At 42.4% G+C, this 22,065-nt stretch overlaps 4 protein-coding genes across 6 annotated transcripts; 2 read left to right on the forward strand and 2 right to left on the reverse strand.

Annotated features, from left to right (window-relative positions):
- Nucleotides 1-49: 49 nt before the first annotated feature.
- LOC135340401 (uncharacterized) lies at nt 50-9,068 on the reverse strand. Its single transcript, XM_064536748.1, has 5 exons — nt 8,933-9,068; nt 8,660-8,804; nt 7,589-8,350; nt 1,322-1,485; nt 50-464 (listed from the first exon to the last, which is right to left on the reverse strand). Exons 1-5 carry the CDS (start codon nt 8,975-8,977, stop codon nt 168-170), a joined length of 1,413 nt encoding a protein of 470 aa, XP_064392818.1. The 5' UTR covers nt 8,978-9,068; the 3' UTR covers nt 50-167.
- On the forward strand, nt 4,994-6,907 carry LOC135340414 (TNF receptor-associated factor 3-like). Its single transcript, XM_064536764.1, has 3 exons — nt 4,994-5,250; nt 5,456-5,696; nt 5,901-6,907. The coding sequence occupies exons 1-3, from the start codon at nt 5,093-5,095 to the stop codon at nt 6,768-6,770; spliced, it is 1,269 nt and encodes a 422-aa protein (XP_064392834.1). The 5' UTR covers nt 4,994-5,092; the 3' UTR covers nt 6,771-6,907.
- Nucleotides 9,039-12,931, forward strand: LOC135340407 (poly(A)-specific ribonuclease PNLDC1-like). 3 transcript variants are annotated; one of them, XR_010396343.1, is made up of 20 exons: nt 9,039-9,253; nt 9,383-9,434; nt 9,491-9,564; nt 9,621-9,657; nt 9,732-9,807; nt 9,990-10,037; nt 10,090-10,128; nt 10,197-10,228; nt 10,284-10,344; nt 10,405-10,474; nt 10,536-10,621; nt 10,700-10,764; nt 10,952-11,019; nt 11,079-11,132; nt 11,206-11,248; nt 11,301-11,320; nt 11,371-11,481; nt 11,821-11,907; nt 11,968-12,053; nt 12,298-12,353. XR_010396343.1 is itself a non-coding variant. In XM_064536754.1 (20 exons), exons 1-20 carry the CDS (start codon nt 9,178-9,180, stop codon nt 12,825-12,827), a joined length of 1,323 nt encoding a protein of 440 aa, XP_064392824.1. In that variant the 5' UTR covers nt 9,039-9,177; the 3' UTR covers nt 12,828-12,931. The 3 variants fall into 3 exon arrangements, 2 of the variants coding, with proteins under 2 accessions (XP_064392824.1, XP_064392825.1); XM_064536754.1 differs by lacking the exon at nt 11,301-11,320 and adding an exon at nt 12,749-12,931 and having other exon boundaries at nt 11,382-11,481; nt 12,298-12,387; XM_064536755.1 differs by lacking the exon at nt 11,301-11,320 and adding an exon at nt 12,749-12,931 and having other exon boundaries at nt 9,136-9,289; nt 11,382-11,481; nt 12,298-12,387.
- Nucleotides 12,886-22,037, reverse strand: LOC135340380 (uncharacterized). Its single transcript, XM_064536714.1, has 6 exons — nt 21,468-22,037; nt 18,403-18,504; nt 17,206-17,327; nt 15,966-16,665; nt 14,986-15,768; nt 12,886-13,573 (listed from the first exon to the last, which is right to left on the reverse strand). The coding sequence occupies exons 1-6, from the start codon at nt 22,035-22,037 to the stop codon at nt 13,025-13,027; spliced, it is 2,826 nt and encodes a 941-aa protein (XP_064392784.1). The 3' UTR covers nt 12,886-13,024.
- Nucleotides 22,038-22,065: the final 28 nt, after the last annotated feature.

Raw genomic sequence — 22,065 nt, forward strand, 5'->3', positions numbered from 1 at the left:
ATGTCATGTCAACTCCATCTTAAATTACTATATCACAGTGTAATGTATATTGGATTAGATTCATATTGGATTAGATCACGTAGAATGTTGACAGATGAGAGCAACTATATAGACAAGATAATGAAAAGATGAACATAAATGGACATACACACATGCACACTCAAATGTCAGTCAATGCATATCGGTCCGACACTAGCTACTGAAGTTTGTTCATCTCCACAAGTGCTGGCATGCACCTCAATGGCATACTGCGGCAGCTTCACACCACACACAGGGCACTCCACATCCCTCACATTCATCACATCCCTCACACTCGTCACATCCCTCACACTTGTCACAGCTTCCACACACTCCTCAACATCGCTGCCGTGGTAGCTTTCAGTTGCATCTGAGTCCACCTCTTCTGTGCCGGCTAGCTTTTTCTCAGTGTCCAATTGAACGCTTTCATCAGTCAACCGGTTTGGCTGTGATGCGTAGAAAATTATTGTCACATCATTGTCTATGAATAAAATTACATGCAACCTCACTGATGCAATAACTCTGCAAATTTAGTAAAACAAAGAATCCCCTTTTAACCTCATTTCCAAGTTTAGCTATTGTGGGTAATTTCAAGATCTAGAATTTCGCATAATTGGCAAATTCATGGGAAATATAAATTTCAAAGAGACTGAACAACAGAGGAGGTATGACACAGTCACATGACCAGCCAAAATGATTATGAATCTCATTAACTTATGCATGAATATCATTCAAGACTGTGTACTTTGATAGTGGATTTGGTTTGGCGTGTATCTTTCAAGAAATAAACTTGACGTTTCTAAGATCAGGATGGTTCATTGCTGGGCTTATAATAGCTTTTCAACCAGTTTCAACCACCACTTAGATTTTGAGATATTATTGTTTTTAGTGTAATTCTGTTTTAGAGTGTTTAATAAGTATTCTGTGCCTGCATTCAGGCATTCAGGATAGGATCACTGCCAACATCTGAGCCTTGGTTGTTACAACAAATCTAATCTCTACTTGTAAAACTCTAGCTACTAGCCAGCAACAAATTCACTGAGTTTTATGCTCTAAACTTGTCTCTTTATGGCGCTTACTTGCCATGTGCACCAGTTGAATGTCGTAATTGGAATGCATTTTTAATGACTTCTTTGTCTTTCTTGCCTTCAATCAAGAAATAGCAGCCACGTGAGCTTAACCGTGTGTTGTACCTCCTCTGGCGTTTTCGTGATAACTATTTATGTATTGAATTCAGGAAAAGGTTACTCCTCGAAAATTACCTGCTATACAGTAATTGCAAAGCATTGACTAAGTAACTCACGGGTGTTGCCCTGACGAGAGAGTCACACTCCTTTATCAGTCGATCAATCTTCCTCCTCTTGCTAACCCATCCCCGAGGGGCCACTGACCGAGGGTGTTTCTTGCCACGCTTGCCCCACTTCCACTTGTCCTCTTCACTCTCATCTCCAATCTCTGATTCATCATCTGTATGTGCATATGGGGAAGGAGAATAATAAAATAAATCAAACTTCTAGCAGCAATTAACAGAATGAAACTAAACGATAGAGGATTAGAACGCTATGATATGGCTTTGAAAATGGCTGTGGGGCATGATCAGTGGGACTAAGATCACAGCAAAGTCAGTAAAAAAAGCCTGGAGTCTTCATATGAAAACAAATAGAGTTGTAGTGCGGATGCGTAATGGCGCGCATCACACTACAGTCGCGTTTAACTGCCAACATGCAAGGTAAGTGTCTTAGCTTTCGCTCGCTTTATTCAAAAACGATTAAAATCTGCCACTATTAAATACTTGTTGTGTGGAGGCTATCCAAGTACATTAAGAGGAGTATTCAATTGTAGCAGTTGTAGTGTTACGGTACAAAGACTACAAGTATGTCATACCACGTCACTCTCAGACCGCATTCAAGTAAGGTGTAGTGGTTATAATTAGTTAAAAATGGTATCAGCACTAGGCTCTGGAAAATTATGCTCTTTTTTCTGCCTATTATGCTTTTGAGCACTGCCCCAAATTCAGCCTATTATGCTTGTCGAAAGAACCCATTATGCCCCACATTGACGTCCTTTTTTCAGCAGTATAGTAGATCGATAATATCTTGTTGTATTGTACATTTGTAACATAACAGTAATAAACTGAAGATTCAACATAATCTTCTAGACGTGAAAGAGTCATTTAAAAGAGAAAAAACATGTTCAGCAACAGTAGAGGACCGTCGTATTTGTACCAAATTGACCAAATCCAAAATTTTAACCCTATTACGCCCCAATATGCCAGCATAATGACCTAACCTATTATGCCCCAAATTATGCCGGCATAATTTGGGGCATAATAGGTTAGGTCATTATGCCGGCATAATTTGCCAGGGCCTAATCAGCACACACTTGTGGTTTGTACTTCCAGCCCACATTTAATTTTATTCATGGCTAATAGTTTACACAACTACAAGTATAGTGACATATTCAGTCCCAGAGGAGGTACGACAGGCGCGGTGCAGCTCAAGTAATTAGCCTTGATTACTCTCAGCAAAAACATACGAGTGGGTGTGGTCTATCTAACTTGGACTTCATTGCGCGTGCGCAAGCCGTGGTTATAAAAAGCCAGGTTTGGTGCGTAGCAACAGAAATTGAATTTGTGCGAGCTGGACGAGCTGGAGAGGTGTGAGAGACACCAATTGACAGAAAAAGACAAGAAGACGGCTTCAAAACGACGAAAAACTACAGTAAAACTTAGTAGAGCTTGTGAAACGCTTGTTGAAGATACTGGAAAGAACAGACAAGTAAAAAGAACCTTGACTGACTGCAACACTACAAGAAGAAGAATGAAGCTCTGTGTGAAGTAGAGGGGGGTATAGAGCAGACTGGACCGGCATGGAACCTTAAAAAACTCAATAGAAAGTGTCAAGCGATTGCTGAAGTGTTTTTGATGCTTCCTGGCCCCCCTGCCCATGCCCAACTGGAAAAAGCAATACAAAGCAACAGTGGACATGGAAAGAATGGATATTGACTGAACAAACTATTGCATTCTGTGTTTTTTATAATGTTTTTGTCATCTTCTTGTCACTTTCACTAAAAATTTCATTCCAACTTTTGAGAACTTCCTGCAAATTGTTTGTCACTTCCTGTAGAATTTCCTGTATAATATGCGTCCACTTCCTGTAGAATAAGTACCTTCTTGTAGATTATGCTTCCACGTAATCTACTGTTTTTAGCCAATTAAATCAATTACAGATGATGTAAGTATACTAGTTTACACAACTACAAGTATTAGTGACATATTTAGTCCTACATGTAGAATGGAATGTGTGTGGGAGTTGTATACTACTCTGCTATAAATGCAGCCACTAGAACCAGAACAGACAAACAAACCAAGACTACCATACCAACTGGAGCACTAAAGTGCAAACCCTCGGCGGGCTGGTGACATGATTAAGAAACCAGAAGAGTGATAATTATAATGCTGTCTAGCATGCACAGCAACTCAGGAGCAATAAAACAGACGCTAAGTTTTTAGTGGTACATAGTTATATGCACTGTGGATCACAGCAAAGAAGCTTGGAGTCTCAGAGAAGTATGGCTCCTGGAGTAGGACCTAGTAGTGTGCTACAGAGACAGCAAGCCAGACACAATTCTAGCTTTCTATATTAGCAACCCTTTTCCATTGTTCCTGGTACAGCTGTAAATTCGTACGTTGGGTGCCTCGAATAAAGGCAGTGTGTAGTTAGCTAGCTGCCAACGTGTAAGTTCAAGATTTTTAGCTTTTGCTCGCTTTTATTTGACAACGAAGCTTTAACATCAAAATGTGCTAAATTTAAAACTACTACCTTGTTGTGTTGAGGCTATCCATGGCATAAACACAGTGCTATCGCATCCAGGTGAGTAGACTCAGAATACACAGACAGACAGACAGACTGAATGACCCATGACCCGATCCTTACACTGCATTATGATAATGACCTATACAGCTGTTTGCATAGACCTTGCAAAATACTAAATCCTTATCATTATCACAAACCACCATACAATGTTGCTATGCTAACAGCATGTAGCCTGAGCAATGATGGCTTCCAGAACTTGTATGAATGTACTGTACTTTTTGAAGTCTAACATTTTCACAAAAATGGATAATCTGCGAGATCCTCGAAAATTACCAGCTATAAGGTGGTATCAATGGTAGATGCTCTTATCTACTCTTGGTGGTATGGAAACTCACATACAAATTATGGTGAGGATTTGAAGTGGAGAATGGGCTGGGACTATAGCTTGCATATACCAGCAGATATACCTGTATAGCTACTAATCTGTCCACTGCATGTATGGAAAGCAGTGTGAAGGCTGAACAGTATGCAAGTCTCAGCATAAAGTGTTAATTGGTAGATCCACTGTTCTATGAGTTCCCATAGTCTAGCATAGCAACATTGTATGGTGGTTTGTGGTAATGCAGTTGAATGATTTAGTATTTTGCAACAGAGGAGGTCGGACATCACTTGAACTTTCACTAATTATAACCTTTTAATGACATTCCAGGCCAAATTGCTTTTCGTTTTTGCTGACTCAGCAGTAGCGTCTACTGTACTTCTGCTAGTCTCTATTTTAGCCGCCCTCTAAAAGTTGGGCGGCCTAATCACGAGTCTATATTATAGAGGGCGACTGATTCATGAAACAATATTTCTGCACGGTTTCTGTCGCTGAATCTGTTGACAGCTAGTTGTGTTTGGTGTCTATGATGGTTACTGGACCTAACCTTATCAGCACATAATACCCATACTAGCTAGATCCGCCTAGATCTAGTCATGTTCTACTGCTGAGTCAGCAAAATGAAAAGCAATTTGGCCTGGAATGTCATTAAAAGGTCATAATTAGTGAAAGTTTTGCAAGGTCTGTGCAAACAGCTGTAATGTAAGTGCTAACAAAAAAAAATCCCCTGAGACATTCCCCTGGATTATTGTCAGCACTTTTAGATCTACTCTATAAAAGTCTAAACATCAGTAATTATAACACTCATCAGAGTGCACTCTGACTGTAAACTTTTCCCCGGAAACAAGGTGGCATTAAATCAAGCTCTTATCAACGTAGCATGGCAAGCTATAACATTGCTCGTAGCATTGCACAGAACTTGGATCTCTTTGACAAGTATACTTGCCCTCACTGCCACCATCTCTGCAAGGATGCTGTACAGTCAGTGTGTGGTCACTGGCTGTGTGAGAGCTGTGCAGATGAGCTAATGGAAACTAGGTGAGTTGCAAACTATTGACTGTAATCGTAAAATGCATGTGTATAGAAAGATTCTCAACGTACTACAGCTACGCCTTCTTATATATGTGTACGTATAACTATAAAACACTAAAGCTATTGCACAGCTACATTATAGGTACAACCAGTTGTTCACATGTTATATATCTGTTACAAGTTACAAGTTAATATTATCATTATTCTACAGTTCCCCCAAGTGCCCACAACCTGACTGCCAAGAAAATCTCAAATCAGATGGAGACCAGTGCTTCCCTGATCGGTTTGTGAGGAAAGAGATTGCAAAGATGATGGTCATCTGCCCCTACAAAGGCAACGGTTGCCAATGGGAGGACAAGACAGCTGTTTTGGAGGCTCATCTGAAGACATGTACATTCGCCTCTGATGTGACGTGTCCACTAGCTCCACTAGGATGCCAACACAGCCAAACTGTAAGTATAGTCTATATACTACTGGATGCATGCATGCATGTATAGTCTAGTATAAAGTATAGGCATAACAGCTAAGATGTTGCAGAGGATTGCAAACTCTTGCAACACACTATAGCATAAAATATTATAGTAACTACTAAGGCTTTCAATTACGTTGCAATCCTTCTACACTTGCTTCACTATACATATATTAATTGTTCACAGGGAACGAAAGAAGAAATACAAAAGCACATTGCTGAGTGTGGACCGGAACATCTACAGCTAATAGCTGCTATTTTGAGTCTCTTACGCCCACTATTACCGTCAGCCATCAGCTCCGAGAGTGCTAGCGTGGTCGAGAGAGACGGAGTCCTTACTAGCAAAGGAAGCAAAACGAAACGCTTAGCACTAAAACACGATGACTATGGCTACCAAAGCAGAAGGATCTATAGCGACGAGGCAAGTACAGCTGCTTTCGCTAGTGAGCTAGACACAAAACTGGCCACACAAATGAGAAAAAAAGATGAAGAAATCGATACACTCGTAAAAAAAGTGAGTAGTTTAGAGAGAGCAATGAAATCAAAGCAAGCCGAGTACGAGGATAGAGACTTTCGATTATCACTGATAGAAAATAGTTCCCACGATGGTAACATGATCTGGAAGATCCCGCAGTTCAGTCAGAGAATGGCCGACGCACAATCAGGAAAATATACATCAATTTTTAGTCTTCCGTTTCACACAGGGAAGTACGGCTACAAGATGTGCCTCAGGCTATACATCCTAGGAGACGGTATCGGAAAGAACACGCACATGTCGCTCTTCTTTGTAATAATGAAGGGAGAGTTTGATAATATTCTGCAATGGCCTTTCACATCCAAGGTGATGTTCAAGCTGATCAATCAGACAGGAAATAGGGACATCATAGACAACTTTAAACCTGACCCCATGAGCAGCTCTTTCCAAAAGCCAAAGTCTGACATGAACATTGCGAGTGGTTGTCCACGTTTTGTATCTCACACTGAACTAAAGAGTGGTGGATTTATAGTAGATGACACTCTGTTTATCCAATCCACAGTGGATTGTACTAACTTGTAACTAGGAGCGATAACTGATTATCTAGGAAACAATCAATATCTATGTCCATCTTTTCCTGCATATTATACTAAACTTTTACTATTTGTCTATTGTTAATTTTTTTTAATGTTAAATTTTCTGCTTTCAAGCTAACATGACTTAATCTCATTAGTTCATGGGAAGTTCGTACTATGTACCAGGGAATGCCCATAGCTATAGAAAATTTGTCATCGATACTATGAGATCAGAGGAGGTATACCTCGATTAGGCTTGGTCACGTGCAAAATTCAATTATTGTATGTGACTAATTAACGCCTAATCGAGGTACTCGTGTCAGACCTCCTCTGCTGTACGATGGCCCTGAGGTACACACATAGTAGGCTCGGGCTACGCTATACATCAATGTCAATTCCAATTCCCTAAGGCAATTCAACTAGGCTACGTCAATTCAACTAAGGCTAGGTCAGTTCGAGGGTATGGCACTTCGCTTTAGAGTACGTACGAGGCATTTCTTTTTGTAAAAGCTATGTCAATTCATAATTATGACTCTCAAATTCCCAGCTCAAATAACAGAAAGTAATTTTTGTCAATATCACATACACAATGTACAGTAGGTGCCTATACAGTTAATGGTTTGTCAACGAGCCTGACCGTACAGGGATTTTATAAACTGTTTGACACAACAATCCCTGAGTGCCAATTATTATGCAAACTCATGCAGCTACTGAATATCATTAAAAATGACACGTTTTGTAGAATCATTGCATCATGTGGATTTCCAAATATTTGCTTATCCAGATTCTGCAAAACCCTGTGAGTACGTTTAATCATGTACTCACCAAACGCTGATAGGGCGCCCACATAAGGAAGCTTCTTTCCCTCTGTCTCTTTGAAGCTCTCAGCAAAGTCCACTTTAACTTCGGCTTTAGGTAGATCCTTTTTAAGTAGCCGTGTCCGTTGGTAAGTGGGGTCAAACCTCAATTTGTTCGAATATTTCTCTTTTTCTGAGCTGATACGATTGAGAATAGAGTTCTTTTCTTGTCGATCTTCATTTTTAGCCGTCTTCCCTTGGACACAGTTTTTAAACAATCGTGATTGTCTCTCAATTCCAGCGAATTCATAGTCCTCTTCTTGATCACCTGTTGTTCGTGGTGGTCTCTTTGGGGTGCCAGCTTTAGACTTTTGAGCATGCTCAACGGAAGATAGGGACTGTCTTGAATTCGGTAGAGAGGGTAGGCGATGTCGTGAGCTGGGCGTCACGGGTGTGAGTGGTGTGGGGGTGGAGGTGAGTGTGTGACTTGAGTGCTTGAGGGGGGTCTGTGTGGAGGGGGTGTCGTTATGAAAGGCTACAAACTGCAATCCAAATTGCTCTGTAATGTTATATTTTTGACAAGTTTGAATTTTGACGAGGCTCCATTTATTGTCCATAGCCATACGAGACAATTTCTCTCGTCCACATCTGAGGGTGGTCGTCTTGCCACGCCCACTCCGAGAGTCCACTATAGACATAAGCATGGAGGAGGGTAGGAGGGTGGTGTAGTCGTCAGGTGATCCGTCACTGTTACTAACCGACACCTCCACAAATGCTGAACCAAAGTTACCTGTATGTGTGTGGGCATACATATTCACGATTATCAATTTTTACCACTGCTCAGCATCATGCCTCAGCACGCCTCGGGGTGTGGTATTTAATAAAACCATATTAGAATGTTATAATGTGCTAACACAGACCAATTCTGAGGATTCACATGCATTCTACGCAACAATACTGCACAAATAAAATGCATGGACAGCAATGCAGGGACAGCAATGCAGTATTTGATTATTAGAAATTTTAACACTATGTTATAGAGAACCACCAAATGTCAATATTAATGATGAAACAACACACACATTGATTATGGAATTACCTATCTCTATGGAGGTGATCTTGGATCGTTTTGCCAGTTCCAGTACGACCTCTGACCTCCGAGACTTGTTGTTGTGGGCACTCAACCATTTCTTTCCTGTAGAGCTGTTTACGCTCAACAAGTTAGCGGCCGGATTCAGTGGATCCTAACGTGCAAATATAATATTGCAAATATGCAAATATACATACTGGGTAGTCATTACTCATTGCTAATGGTATAATGTGGTTCAATAACCCCGAGTGAATAGTATCAATCAATCGTAATTATTCGTACCTCTGATGATACTGATACGACACGCTTGAGAGGAATAGGAGCCATGGTGATCACCAACAGTAGGACCAGGGTTGTGTGTACTTTAATATATATCTGGCTGAGTGGTGAGCAACAGCAATGGACCACCTTCCTTCCTCGATCTAAAAAGTCCACATGGGTGGTGTGGGAACGCCCACATTATGCCTTATAGCCTCGATTAATTTTGAGCGGCCTGGATTGGAGGCTACCCACCACGTGGCCATGCAATGGAGGTGACCAGAAGCAACTTTCAAGCTACTCTACCACACGTTGCAGACTGTATTAGCAAGAGTGACTTCATTGGTGAGTTAGCCTTTTTTAAACTCACCTTAACTTAAGGTATAGCTGTAAAGTCATAAATGAGTGTCTAAGCTCGTTGAGAGCAGCTGGAAGTTAGATTCCATAAACTTACGATTTATTTTGTTTTCACAGCGATTGATACTGAATTCACTGGTCTGCATGCTCATAAAGATGATGGACCAAGGTGGGAACAATTAGTTCCTGTACTGAGTAATGGCTATCAGTATGTCTCTTCCGTAGCTTCTTTGATTCCATGGAGGAACGATACCAGAAGCTGAAGAGGTTCGGTAAAGCATTCACCATTTGTCAATTTGGTGAGTATCATCACTTCATGATCATTCTACTCATTTACTGATTCACTTCTTCGTAGGATTGTCTGCTTTCAGAAAAGACCCCAAAGCAAACAAGTACGTGTAATGTGTTTACACGGTGTATAGGTGCTTGTATTGTGTTCACACTCTAGCTCTGTGTGTGTGTGCAGGTATGTGGCTCACACTTTCAACTTCTATCTGTGCCCAAGACCGTGCGGAGATGAACTGACTCATTTCACTCTTCAGGTTTGTCTCTTATCCACACTAATTGGTACCATTATATACATACCCTATTGTACACACTAATTAATACCATTATTTGATACCATTACACATACCCTACTGATTGATTCCATTATACACATACCCTATTGTACACACTATTTGATACCATTATACACATACCCTACTGTACACACTTTATTCAGGCATCCAATGTTGCATTCCTTTGTGAACACAAGTTCAACTTCAACAAGGTATTTTTGCTATTTTCGCAATGTCACTTCTAAGCTGTTCCTGTCACCTCAGATGATGCATCAGGGAATTGGCCACCTAAACAGTCAGCAGGTAAACTACACTCACACTCTGTACTCTGTACTTTGTACTCTGTACGATATCCACTCGTTCACATATAGGTGGAGTCTGTACGGTCAGCTGTTAGTGAAAGGTGAGTGTGTGTTTCTGAAATGCCAGTATACTATAACGTCTGTTTTATTCACTAGTGAATTGGAGGAAGCTATAGGATTTAGCAAAGTGTTTCAACTGCTGGTAGACGGAAAGAAAGTGAGTTAGTTAACTCATATTTTTAGTCCGATATTTCAAGTCTTTCTTCTGTTACCATAGCCACTGATGGGGCACAACATGTTAAACGATCTAGCCCTAATGTACGAGAAGTTCCACGGCCCTCTACCAGGTAACAACCCTCTCACACCCACTCACCCTTCTTACTTTGATGGATGTGTTCAAACTCACAGAACATTATGATGATTTCAAGCAGGGAATTCATAATTTGTTCCCAGTTGTCATAGACACCAAGAACCTTTGCTTTGCACTACGGAAGGTACAGCAACATGTACATTATTAGTGAGAGTGAGAGTGCTGTTTGAATTCGTATAATTATAAGCTAATTATTTGATAGAGACTCTATGGAACAAAGTTGATTGAGTTTACTAGTCTGATGGATCTGTACGAAGCCCTGGGAAGGTGAGATATTAATAATTAATTTTGGAAAGTGAGAGTCGCCAAACTTTTGAATAGCTTGATAGTCAGTCAGTCCCATAAATTGTAGCAGCTAATTAGGAAGCTTAATAACTGTTACAATAGCGTTTCAGTGCTCTAGAGCTATCAGCCTATCACCCAGTGTCTACTGTAATTATCGTACTTATTGCAGTCAGAGGGGTACCTACTACGCTCTGTGCTCCCCTGAGATTGTGTTGGCCGAGGAAGCACAAGTGTACAGTGAGTCAGCTGTTCTGTGGTGACCCCCCCTGGTGTTAGGACGTACGGCATGTATGCAGGTTCTACCAAGGCCCCCCACGAAGCTGGGTTCGATGCATACTGTGTGGGATACGGTAAGGGAAGTGCTCCTATGAGAGATGGATATTCTATTAATATCTATATTCTTCGATCGGTATTTCATTTTAGTTTTCCTGCGACTGACACATTTGGCTGCAATGAAAGGTGTAGAGTAAGTTACCACACTATCACTTGTAACTCTTACACCCACCACACACTCACAGGAGCTCTCACGCCCACCACACACCCACCACACACTCACAGGAGCTCTCACGCCCACCACACACACACACGCACACACACAGGAGCTCTCACGCCCACCCAGTTCACCTGAGGCAGTATTTCAGACTGGTGGGGCCATTCACAAACAAAGTGAATCTCATCAGGGGACCCATCAATTGCATCGTGAGTACACCATTCCTTGTATCGCTATAGCTACTATCCAGAGGAGGTACAACAAAATTCAATTAACATGCATCAAAATGCAATGTCTGCACGTTGACTCAGCAGTACGTATTGAAATTCCATTGTATAACACACATAATGTTATCAATGATGTTATGGATGTTATCATATCCCTGGCTACTATATCTGCCAGTAATTCCCCAGTGATTCCCCCATAAAGAATGTTGTAGATTGTACAACACGTGTGGCGTGTACTAGGAGGAATAATCATTATCCTAATTTGTATACATTTTCAGTTTACGTTTACTGGTATACTTTCTTTATAACCTCTCTCCCCAGGACTTGGGAGGCCCAGACCCCGCCCCCTTTCGCTCCCAGTGTCTGAGTATAACTCGTAAGGATGGCCAACCACTCACAGTGGATATGGTGAGTGGGTGGAGGGGGTGGGTCTAGTGACATTTGTTCATATCGCTATTTCTATTTTAGTTACACAGTGAGTTGGAGTACGGGTCCATGGATATTCGATTTCCCACGGATACCACAGCTCATGTGATCCTCTCCACGCAGAGAAGGTACGGTTAGTATATGCTAATAAGCCGACAGTAGTGTTTTTTATTAGTCACTCTATAATTATGTGGGCGTTACTTTTACTAAAATATATACGTTGATAGACTGTAACTTGAGTTCTGCTGTTCAATTATTAAAAGTACCCAAATTTCTAATTTTTGACAACTGTTTCAACCCTTAAATTTAGTTCAAATTATTTACGTGTATATACTCATGTTCTAAGTAACGTGGCTTTGTTTTTCTGTGCAGAGCTGATGAGCTATTACTGACTAGTGAGGAAGGAGGGCCATTCCATGTCCAGGTGTATACACAGGGCTTGGTTGCTAGTAGAAACATCTGGTGAGTTCCTTTGCTGTGCGTGCATGAGTATTGCCCAACCACAAAACCACTATCAATTAAACCCAGCTGTAAACATATTCATATCTGATGCATGCTGCTCGGTCATTTCTGTTGCAAAGTGCACTGCAATCTACTGTACATAGACTCGATTGTAACTATAGTAACATCCCATTGTGGTCATTGTGTGATTAGTGTGATTGTTGTAATACGTAGGTATTGTTTACACAATCTTAATTAGAATCCATCCATGTGGCACTAATGATCAAACGTCTATATGATTACATTGTGGACAATTTAGGTTTTACTTTGCGTGATTGCCATATAATTTATATGCCATAATGCAAACTATTATTATACACAGGAAGCTGGCGATGATTGGAGTGGGAGTGGTTGGGATAGTCGGACTCTCTCTAGCAAAACTCAGAACATACCTTAATTAAATAATTATTGCACATTAATTTTAACTTAATTTCTCATTCATGCAAATTTTTTGCTTCATAAACCTGTATATGATATATAATCATGATGACATCATAAAAAACAATCGCAGTGAATAATTTGATACATGTATAATAATTTGAAATTTGATTGATAAAATGCATGTATTCCTTGAATGAGATTACAAAATATGACCTAATCAGTAGTTTCTGTATACATAAGTGTTTTGTCCATTCCTTATCGAGCCACGCCCACTGCCACGCCCTCTTGTATCCAGTACAGACCCGGCGTTAGTTGAGTGTCTTCTCTGTACTGTGGCTCCACTTCTCACACCGTTCATGTTACCCGCACTGGACGATCGCTGAGATCGAAACAAACTTCGTACCCCCACTCCATTCCGAGCCCCGGGGGGGAGAGAGTTCGTTGAGGTCGTCGAACTTGCAGACGATACTGAACGATCGAGGGGAGGCCGTGTTTCCGTGGAAACAGCCTGAGACATTGTGATATGGAAACTTCGTGATCGACCGGGTGGAGCTCGATTGAGTCGTGCTACATTGACCACTGTAGTCGTGCGGAAAGCATCTGATTTTTTGCGGTCAATGAAAGTTGTTAATTTGACGTCATTGTTGAGCCAGAATGACTCGAGAGGAATCGAGTTGGTCTTGAAATACTCGAGCATTCCAGGAACATCGTCAAACCAGAGGTGTTGAATGTTGCAGCCGTTACCGTCTAATGTGAGTCGTAGATGCTGTGTGTGTGTGTGGATGTGGTGTGAGTGTGTGTGTGTGTGTAGGTGTGTGTGGAGATTGTCACATTAAGAGCATGGCATTAGAGGAGGTGCGACACGAGTACCTCGATCAGGCTTGGTCACATGCAAAATTCAACATTGTATGTTAGCCTAACCGAGGTACTCTTGTACAGTGTCACTTCCTCTGGCATGACATATTGAAGTATGACATAATTATGAAACTTTCTAGTATGCACAGTCAGGTATAAAACTATATAGTCATAGGTTGGAAGTCCGTGAGATTGATTGTGTAAAGGGTCAGGTGCCTGGGTTTAATGAGTCTGGGTACAGTAATAATTATATAATAGTAACTAATTTCAGGTGGTCATATCCTATATAAAGTGTGTTATGTAATCATGGCTACATGGTCAGGATGTTAGTATCATTACTATGGGCTTTATGTGCATACACTGAATCACACCATTATAGCTATGGCCAGCTTTGAAGCCGATACAGGTTGGCAGGTGTTACAGGTTGGAGTACAAGGCGTGTAATAATGTATTGTCTGAGGTCTGCACACATCAAACATATTAACATCACCATATCAGATACCTAGACCAACTGCTCTTATAATGTTTGTGTATCTGCTAGACTGTATGCTTTGGGTAAGAGGGGAAGGATTAAACAACCAGTACAGTCATATACACGACTTACTAATACAGTACTAAAGGTATCATCCCCAACAAAGACAACTCTGCACGCATGCAGTACACAGGATATGCTACATGGCACTATTCATAATTGCTATTTAACCTCCTAATATTATAGCTGAAAGGACAACTTCTCTATAAAGGAAAAGGACAAAGTGGCTACTCCCAAGAGTCCAGACGTTGCACTAGACAAATTATGCTATCTACATGCACGCACGCACAAAACCTGCCAAGGCTGCACGATTAAAGCATTTTGTTTACATTTTTTGTGTATGGGCAGTCAAGAAACTTTTAAACACGTGCAATTTGTCAACATTCTTTGCTACGCAACACATACCAGAGAAATAGAATTTTAGGAGCCTCAACTATCTAGAGAAGGCTCCTACGTACGTGAGCTGTTAGCCTAAATAAACAAACATACAGTGCACGTATACACCACGCAGCTGTTGTGCAACCACATGACAAGTACAACAACACAATCGCTAGCAACAGATGTACTTAAGTCATTAAAAAATCATCCACGTGCATAATTATATGCAACTACAGCTGTACATGTACATGTAGTTGACTTGTTTACACAGAAAATTTAAACTATGAAGGGACATCATCGACTCCTACTCACAATTATTCTCCTACTCACAATTACACACCAACTACATGTATTAATGACTCTCTCTAAGCTAGATATTATAGTGAAAAGCACAACTAATAGTCTCTTCTCACCTTAGCTCTGTTGTGGTAGTTGAAAGTGAGCACGAAGTCACTCTCCCGCGACTCGCTCTGTCTGACCAGGTACTGTCCAGTCCCACCGTCCCCCTCTCCTAACACCAACTGTGAAGCATTGTTCCGACTTATCATGCCATGAAACCACGGAAACTGTGACAGCTGGCGTAGATTAGTGACGTCTTGCGGCGTAGTGGCCCAGTTTTCGTACGGATGCCGAGTGTGTGGACTCGACTGACTCACGCCTTCGTTCCCGGTAGTCTCGATATACAATGGCTGGGTTGGATCCTCGGAGCCTTCAGTGTTATTACTAGCCTGGCTGTGTGATCGCTCGGGCTCGTTCCCGCGAAGGGAGGCGGGCGGCTGGTTCGAGCGTGCCTCCACGAGACTGGACACGTTGAGTCTGGTGTAAGGGACAAGTCGTCTAGGAGTGTCCATCTGTGGTTCCTCGTCACTTGGCGTACGGGGCTGGGAGTTCGGTGAGTAGGAACGTGACGCAATCGGGAAATTGAGGGTAGCTTTAGACGACATATCCTCGGCTGTATCCCGAATTTCATCGTTATTTGGCGTTATTCTTTCTGATTGGTCACTGTCACGGTTACCAGCGGTAGGGGAGGCGGCATGGAAATTATCAGACGAGTGATTTTTCGAGACAACGGTGGTGCTGAGTTCCGGATGAACGACATCTCGCTCCACATACGGTTGATGAGGTACGAGAAGTGGAGCACTGATCTTCCTGACCCGAGAGTTGCTGGGTTTGGTTGCCGTGGCACCGCGACCCTCCTGCAATGACAGAAGCGAAGAAATTAGTCACTATTAATCAATTATTGATATTCTAGCTTTACAATAGATGCTTTTATTACAGCTCACACTGTTTTTCTAACTACTCAATGCAAATGCTTTCTATTCACTAGAATCTTTGATGCAATATGCTGTGTAGTACACAATAATAATTAGACTGTACATGTATAAACACTCACGCTGAGTATGCTGAGCTGTGAGGAGTATCGGAGGTGGGAGGGGCTCAGCGGTCCTCGTCTCTCTATGTCCGCTAGTGTCACCGGATGTAGTGCTGACGATGATGACGATATTGAACAAGAATCCAAGTTACTAGGCAACAACTCGGGAGTGGAAACATTATGTAACTCGATCTGAGGCTGGCTCATTCTCCTCTGGGGGGTATTCCCCTCACTGGGGGTAGTAATTGATCGGAGAGAAGGGGAACTTGGTTTCGGATTTTTCTCCAATACTGGTGAATTTAAAATGGCCACGTTTTTCGGACGCATACCTCTCTTTGGTAGTGGAGGGGGGGAGGGGCAGGGAGAGTCGTACGGAAACCCAACCCCCTGTGAAGTGGGTGTGGCTTGAGAATTGCGGGCAGAGTCTAACTGTGTGGTGAGAGTTGACTCGATAAACATACTGTGCACTTTTCGTCTCCTAGAAGGACTGCGATTTGGACTACTTCGAATGAATGACGACACGTCCACCATGACTGACTCGTTACTGTTCGTCATGTCAGCAGCAGTGGGAGGGAATAATCTGTTCTCTGAGGGGAACCTAGCGGCCCTCTGTGCATTAGCGAGGGCGATGGGGGGAGGGAGTGTGGCCGCGAGGGAGGAACGATGGTCACCTGCACCGATGGAGTGGGAGCGAGGGCGAAGGCCACCACCTGCCGAGTACCTGAATGTCAATTCAATGGGGAATAAATATAATTTTATACAAGTAGCTGTACAAATAACACACGTTTCATTGATAAACTGGTCACTAATGAAATTCCCGAAAAACTTAATGAGGTCAGAACAGCTGTTTCACAATGCCTAGGGCTCAATCATGAGTGGATCCTGTTGCCCTGTCAACAGTAGCCTTGGATCATTGCCCACACAATTAAATCAGAACCACTAAATAGTGGTTGACATGCCATATCAGTTACTGGGCTTTGCAGTGGATCAAAGGACTCAACTTCCTTTATAGCCACGGCTGTCTATTGTGGTCACCTAATCAAATAGTATAGCTTTAGGTCAACTCTATATTAGGTTTACTTACAAGATCACCATTAAGCCCAAAATGTCCCGTTAAACAGACCACCTTGTATGTCATGCTAAATATTAGCTAGTGAAAAAACGCTTTCAAAGGCTATATAATTATAGAGCAAGGCAAGAATTAATATTCAATTAGCTATTGATGGCGACTTTTGCATACCCACTTACAAACTACACTCACCCTGGTAGGTGTCCGTTGGTGGGCGGGGCCAGGTTGGCGGAGTAAGCTCTGATGATGGATATCCATCTCCTCTGTTTGTCCTCTGACCCAGCGTCAAATACGTACTCCCCGTGATTCTGTGACTGCATGTGTGGGAAATGTGGAGAGTGTGGGAAGTGAGGGGGCTGGGCGAGGGGAGTGTGGGGAATGTGAAGAGTGTGGGAAGTGAGGAGGGCGAGGGGAGTGTGGGAAGTGAGGGGGCCAGGCGAGGGGAGTGTGGGGAATGTGGAGAGTGTGGGAAGTGAGGGGGCCAGGTGAGGGGAGTGTGGGGAATGTGGAGAGTGTGGGAAGTGAGGGGGCCAGGCGAGGGGAGTGTGGGGAATGTGGAGAGTGTGGGAAGTGAGGGGGCCAGGCGAGGGGAGTGTGGGGAATGTGGAGAGTGTGGGAAGTGAGGGGGCCAGGCGAGGGGAGTGTGGGGAATGTGGAGAGTGTGGGAAGTGAGGGGGCCAGGCGAGGGGAGTGTGGGGAATGTGGAGAGTGTGAGAAGTGAGGGGGCCAGGCGAGGGGAGTGTGGGGAATGTGGAGAGTGTGGGAAGCGAGGGGAGTGTGGGGAATGTGGAGAGTGTGGGAAGTGAGGGGGCTGGGCGAGGGGAGTGTGGGGAATGTGAAGAGTGTGAGAAGTGAGGAGGGCGAGGGGAGTGTGGGAAGTGAGGGGGCCAGGCGAGGGGAGTGTGGGGAATGTGGAGAGTGTGGGAAGTGAGGGGGCCAGGCGAGGGGAGTACGTGTGGGGGGCGAGGGGAGTGTGGGAGGGCGATGGAGAGGGTAATTAAGAGCTAAATTATAAACTTATATACAGCATGTTAATAGCTGGTGGAAAAGTGTGTTCAAGTGAATAGTGGATAATAATTATGGTGAGTAAGGGGATAGTAAAAGGTAAGGGGATAGCATATGGATATGGATGACATATGGAATATGGGAAATGAATTAATTAAGGTGATTCAGATTAAGTTTCGATTCATGCTAGCACATCCTTGACAAAACATATTATTGCTATTTTAACCGGGAAGAATGGGATGGCCATTGTGGACTATAGATAAGAGCATTCTGTTTACTCAAATGAACACCTACTCATAACAAATACCCCATGTGAGAATACAAACAGGATATACAAAATCAACAGCATCACCACACACACACACACCACACACACACACACACCTTGATGACAAGGCAGCTGGTAGAGTCGGGAATCTCCAGGCTAGTAGCAGGTCGCACTTCTTTGATCAAGAAACAGAACAGTGACATCTTGGGCACAGAACTCTGAGTGTGTGTGTGGGGGAGGGGGATTAACAACGCACTGTGATATACGGTTATGTACTAGGTGTGGATGGGTGTAGTGGGTAGGTGTCTCCTTGTATCAAAACAGCTGATTTAGTTTGCGAAACACGAAACTACTATATACAAAGCAGAACAATGTGTGCGTGTACAAATTATGGTACAACTACATGTACATGTTATACCCCATCCAATACTAGGTGGCCTAACCATATACGCAACTAATACACTGGTGTGATGTACACAGTTTCCATGGCAAATATGAGATCAATCAATCTCCCCAGCTGTCTGTATATCCCAGCCAATACATGGCGGGAAATTGACTAATGATCGAGCTAAAACAGACTATATATTGCAGTCACAGACATAAGTATGCATGTACACTGTAGTGACTACACTGTAGGTATATATACTCTTAGACTATAAGGTAACAGGAATACATAAGTTAAAATAGTTCGGTCGGCTAAATTTAATAATGGCAGGAAATGTTGGTTACATTGTGGGAGGCAGCTGTGTCCGCCCACTCGAACAGCGGTCTAACACAGCTACGTGCTGTACATGTGCCTTACATTACCTTACATTACCGCAAGACAGAGAGACTGGAGTAGTGAACACAGGTGGCAGGATATTGAATGTTCCACTTAAAGGAACTATGTCTTCGTTAAAACCCACTCGCTTTATCAAGGTATGATAATCGAGTACATGTGGCCAGGATATCAATACTACTACACTAACTAAATATCCGCCCACACAGATTCCACGCCCACACAGATCCCATTAGCAGATACATGTATACGGCTTGTGCAATCATGTAGGTGGGCGGTAATCATGTGTGGGTTTTGTAATTAGCCCTGCTAGCTTACACACAGATTGTGTAATTATTCATTTATACCAACTCAGCTATAAAGGTTTTTTACAACTTAGCCGTGGTACAATAAGTATAAAATTATTATAGTAATACATGTAGTATACATGTAGTATATAATTATAATTATACTACATAATGATAATGTAGAGTGGGCATTCTAAAATCACATACATATATACGCCCACACACTATATAAACAGTATAATACATGATAACACTCCTCACGCACAATGCCTATAGTGACAAGTCCTTACTCAAATTTTCCCCCGAATAGCAATGGGGGTAGGCAGTTCCATGGGTTCTATTTGTTTGCAACAATGATGTTGCCAGACTTATCCCAACACACACACACACACACATACACACTAAGTACATACACTTGGCACTAGAAGCGGGGAAAAATAATTCAATCACAGCAAACTACAAACAACAGAAACCTAGCTGTTTGAATAGGAAGCTCGATCGAGTTAGTATGAATCAAGCTTCTTTCAATGTTTGCGTAGTTTAGAGAGAATTGCCATCGCAGACAATCAAAACAAACATAAAACTAATGACAATTAGAAGAGCATATGACCACACCATGCACACATGGTGAGCAGCTAGTAAAAAACTAACATAAAATTGCAACAGAAACTGCTATTACAAGCTTAATTAATTACAGTATCTGACATTATTCATGGCCATGCATGCAGCCAACAGAGTGACTAATAGGCCTCCCACATAAATTGCTTCAGGCTAAACAAGAAGGTACACCTGTGCCTAAGGAAACCATACAATAAGCTGCTTTGCTGTTTTATTCCGAATGGGATATAATTATATAATCATGTTTAGGCCACTTACAATTTGCCCACTACCTCCACCACAACCACACACACAGCAAGACGGAAACCTTTCTCTATTTTCACACACCCACCCACCTAATTTGCACCCATAAGCCTGCTAGACTAAATGTATCAGTACATCTTTCACAGGTGTGTGCAAACACAGTAGGCAGGCACAATTAGCACTACAAGAGCGTGGGAAACACAGGTTAGTGTACGTTAAACAATCCAAATAAGGTTAAGTGTAAATCCAATAAAAATGTTTTATATCAGACAAAAGACTTGTGTTCGTACAAAAGGCAGCTCAGCTGTTGTACATGTATGTGGTGAGCACTCAACATGGGAGCGTCCAATTTATTACCAAAATAGCATATAATTCCCAGACTACTACAGTACATACAGTCACAAAAGAGAGTGGCTGGACTATTCATTAAGCCAAAAGTGTGATTACACAATATATGGGGTAGGAACAACAACAAGAGCATTAGGGGGATTACCATATTGGAGGAAATTGAGCGGGTGTGTAAAGATCACTAAAGAGCAGACTTGGCAGGGGAGTACACAATTGGGAAGGGGTGTATTAAGAAACGAAAGAGGTGTGTATACGTTCATACTAAAATGGTTAGTTATATAGGTAAATGTAACTAGCATGGCAACTAACTACTTAAACATGCCAAGAGGCCCACTACGTGACAAGACATTCTGGCAGGCTCAATTGTGCTTTTGTAAATCCTTCACCGTGAATATAGTTCTGTGTAATCGACTGTTTCAGACTGCAAGATGCGGTGTGCCATACACATCCTAACTGAACATGCACAGTAACATTGCTACTGTCAACAAATGATCTAAGTTAAGGGGAAATTGCATACAGCACTAAGGAAAGGGAAGGTCATCAAATCATTGCATCCATTTTCTTTATAAATATTTATTACTCTACGTACAATATTGCACTATTGGTATAGATGCAGGAGGCCAATTCTGTGACCAAGTACAATGATTCATAGCCGGGGTGTTTTACACTCATTATTAAATTCAACAGATTAACACAATTATCAACTCCACACATTTTATACAGCCTACCACCTATTTGCACCACCCAGTACATGTGAATAAACCCCCCTAGGAGAAAATTAGCCAACACTTCAAAGAGATACATGGCCCAGTAATTGCAGGCAAGCCTCATTAGTCATAGTCTGCCTAGTTTTGAGGGATTGACCTTATGATAACTAAAACTACACCACAATAGGGGACACACTTACCTTGGGGGGAGAGTAAACTTCAAGTTGGTGGGTCCCGTTCTCTTCCAGTAAGACGAGTCGACAGCACTGCCATGCAGACATAGAGTCTTCAGCATTCAGGTTCAGCATTCGCACCAGATCATCATTGATGGCATTTGTGCTCCGTCTGAGTCGTGCTTGTCTTGACGCGTTGGTTGTATTAGACCTCCTTGCTCGCTGGGATTTGGACCACTTGAAGAGGTGACTAAACCATGACTTCTTATTGCTCTTCCTTGGACTGGACACATCAGGTGAACTGCTTATACTCTGAGTAGAGGCTGTAGGCAGGCTGGTTGCTAGCCCAGTGGCCTCTCCATTAGACTGCATTCCGTTTTCAACAGACAGTAGGATTGAGGTCTCTTCCAAGAAAGCTGCAGAGAATTCGTTTGTGAAAGTACTGTCGTGTACTCCGCTTGTAACTGAGTTTCTCAGCTTAAAACTTCTGACACGCTCCAGGAACGCGGATGCCCATTGTTTAGCCTCATCTCTGCAGAAGGTTTCCCACAAACTGGGGTTACTATGGGCCCTAGCAGCATCCGTGACTTGATCCATTGTGGTAAAATAGTCGCTACACCTACGA

This window comes from Halichondria panicea, chromosome 8 (genome assembly GCF_963675165.1).
Source record: "Halichondria panicea chromosome 8, odHalPani1.1, whole genome shotgun sequence".
Taxonomy (NCBI): domain Eukaryota; kingdom Metazoa; phylum Porifera; class Demospongiae; order Suberitida; family Halichondriidae; genus Halichondria; species Halichondria panicea.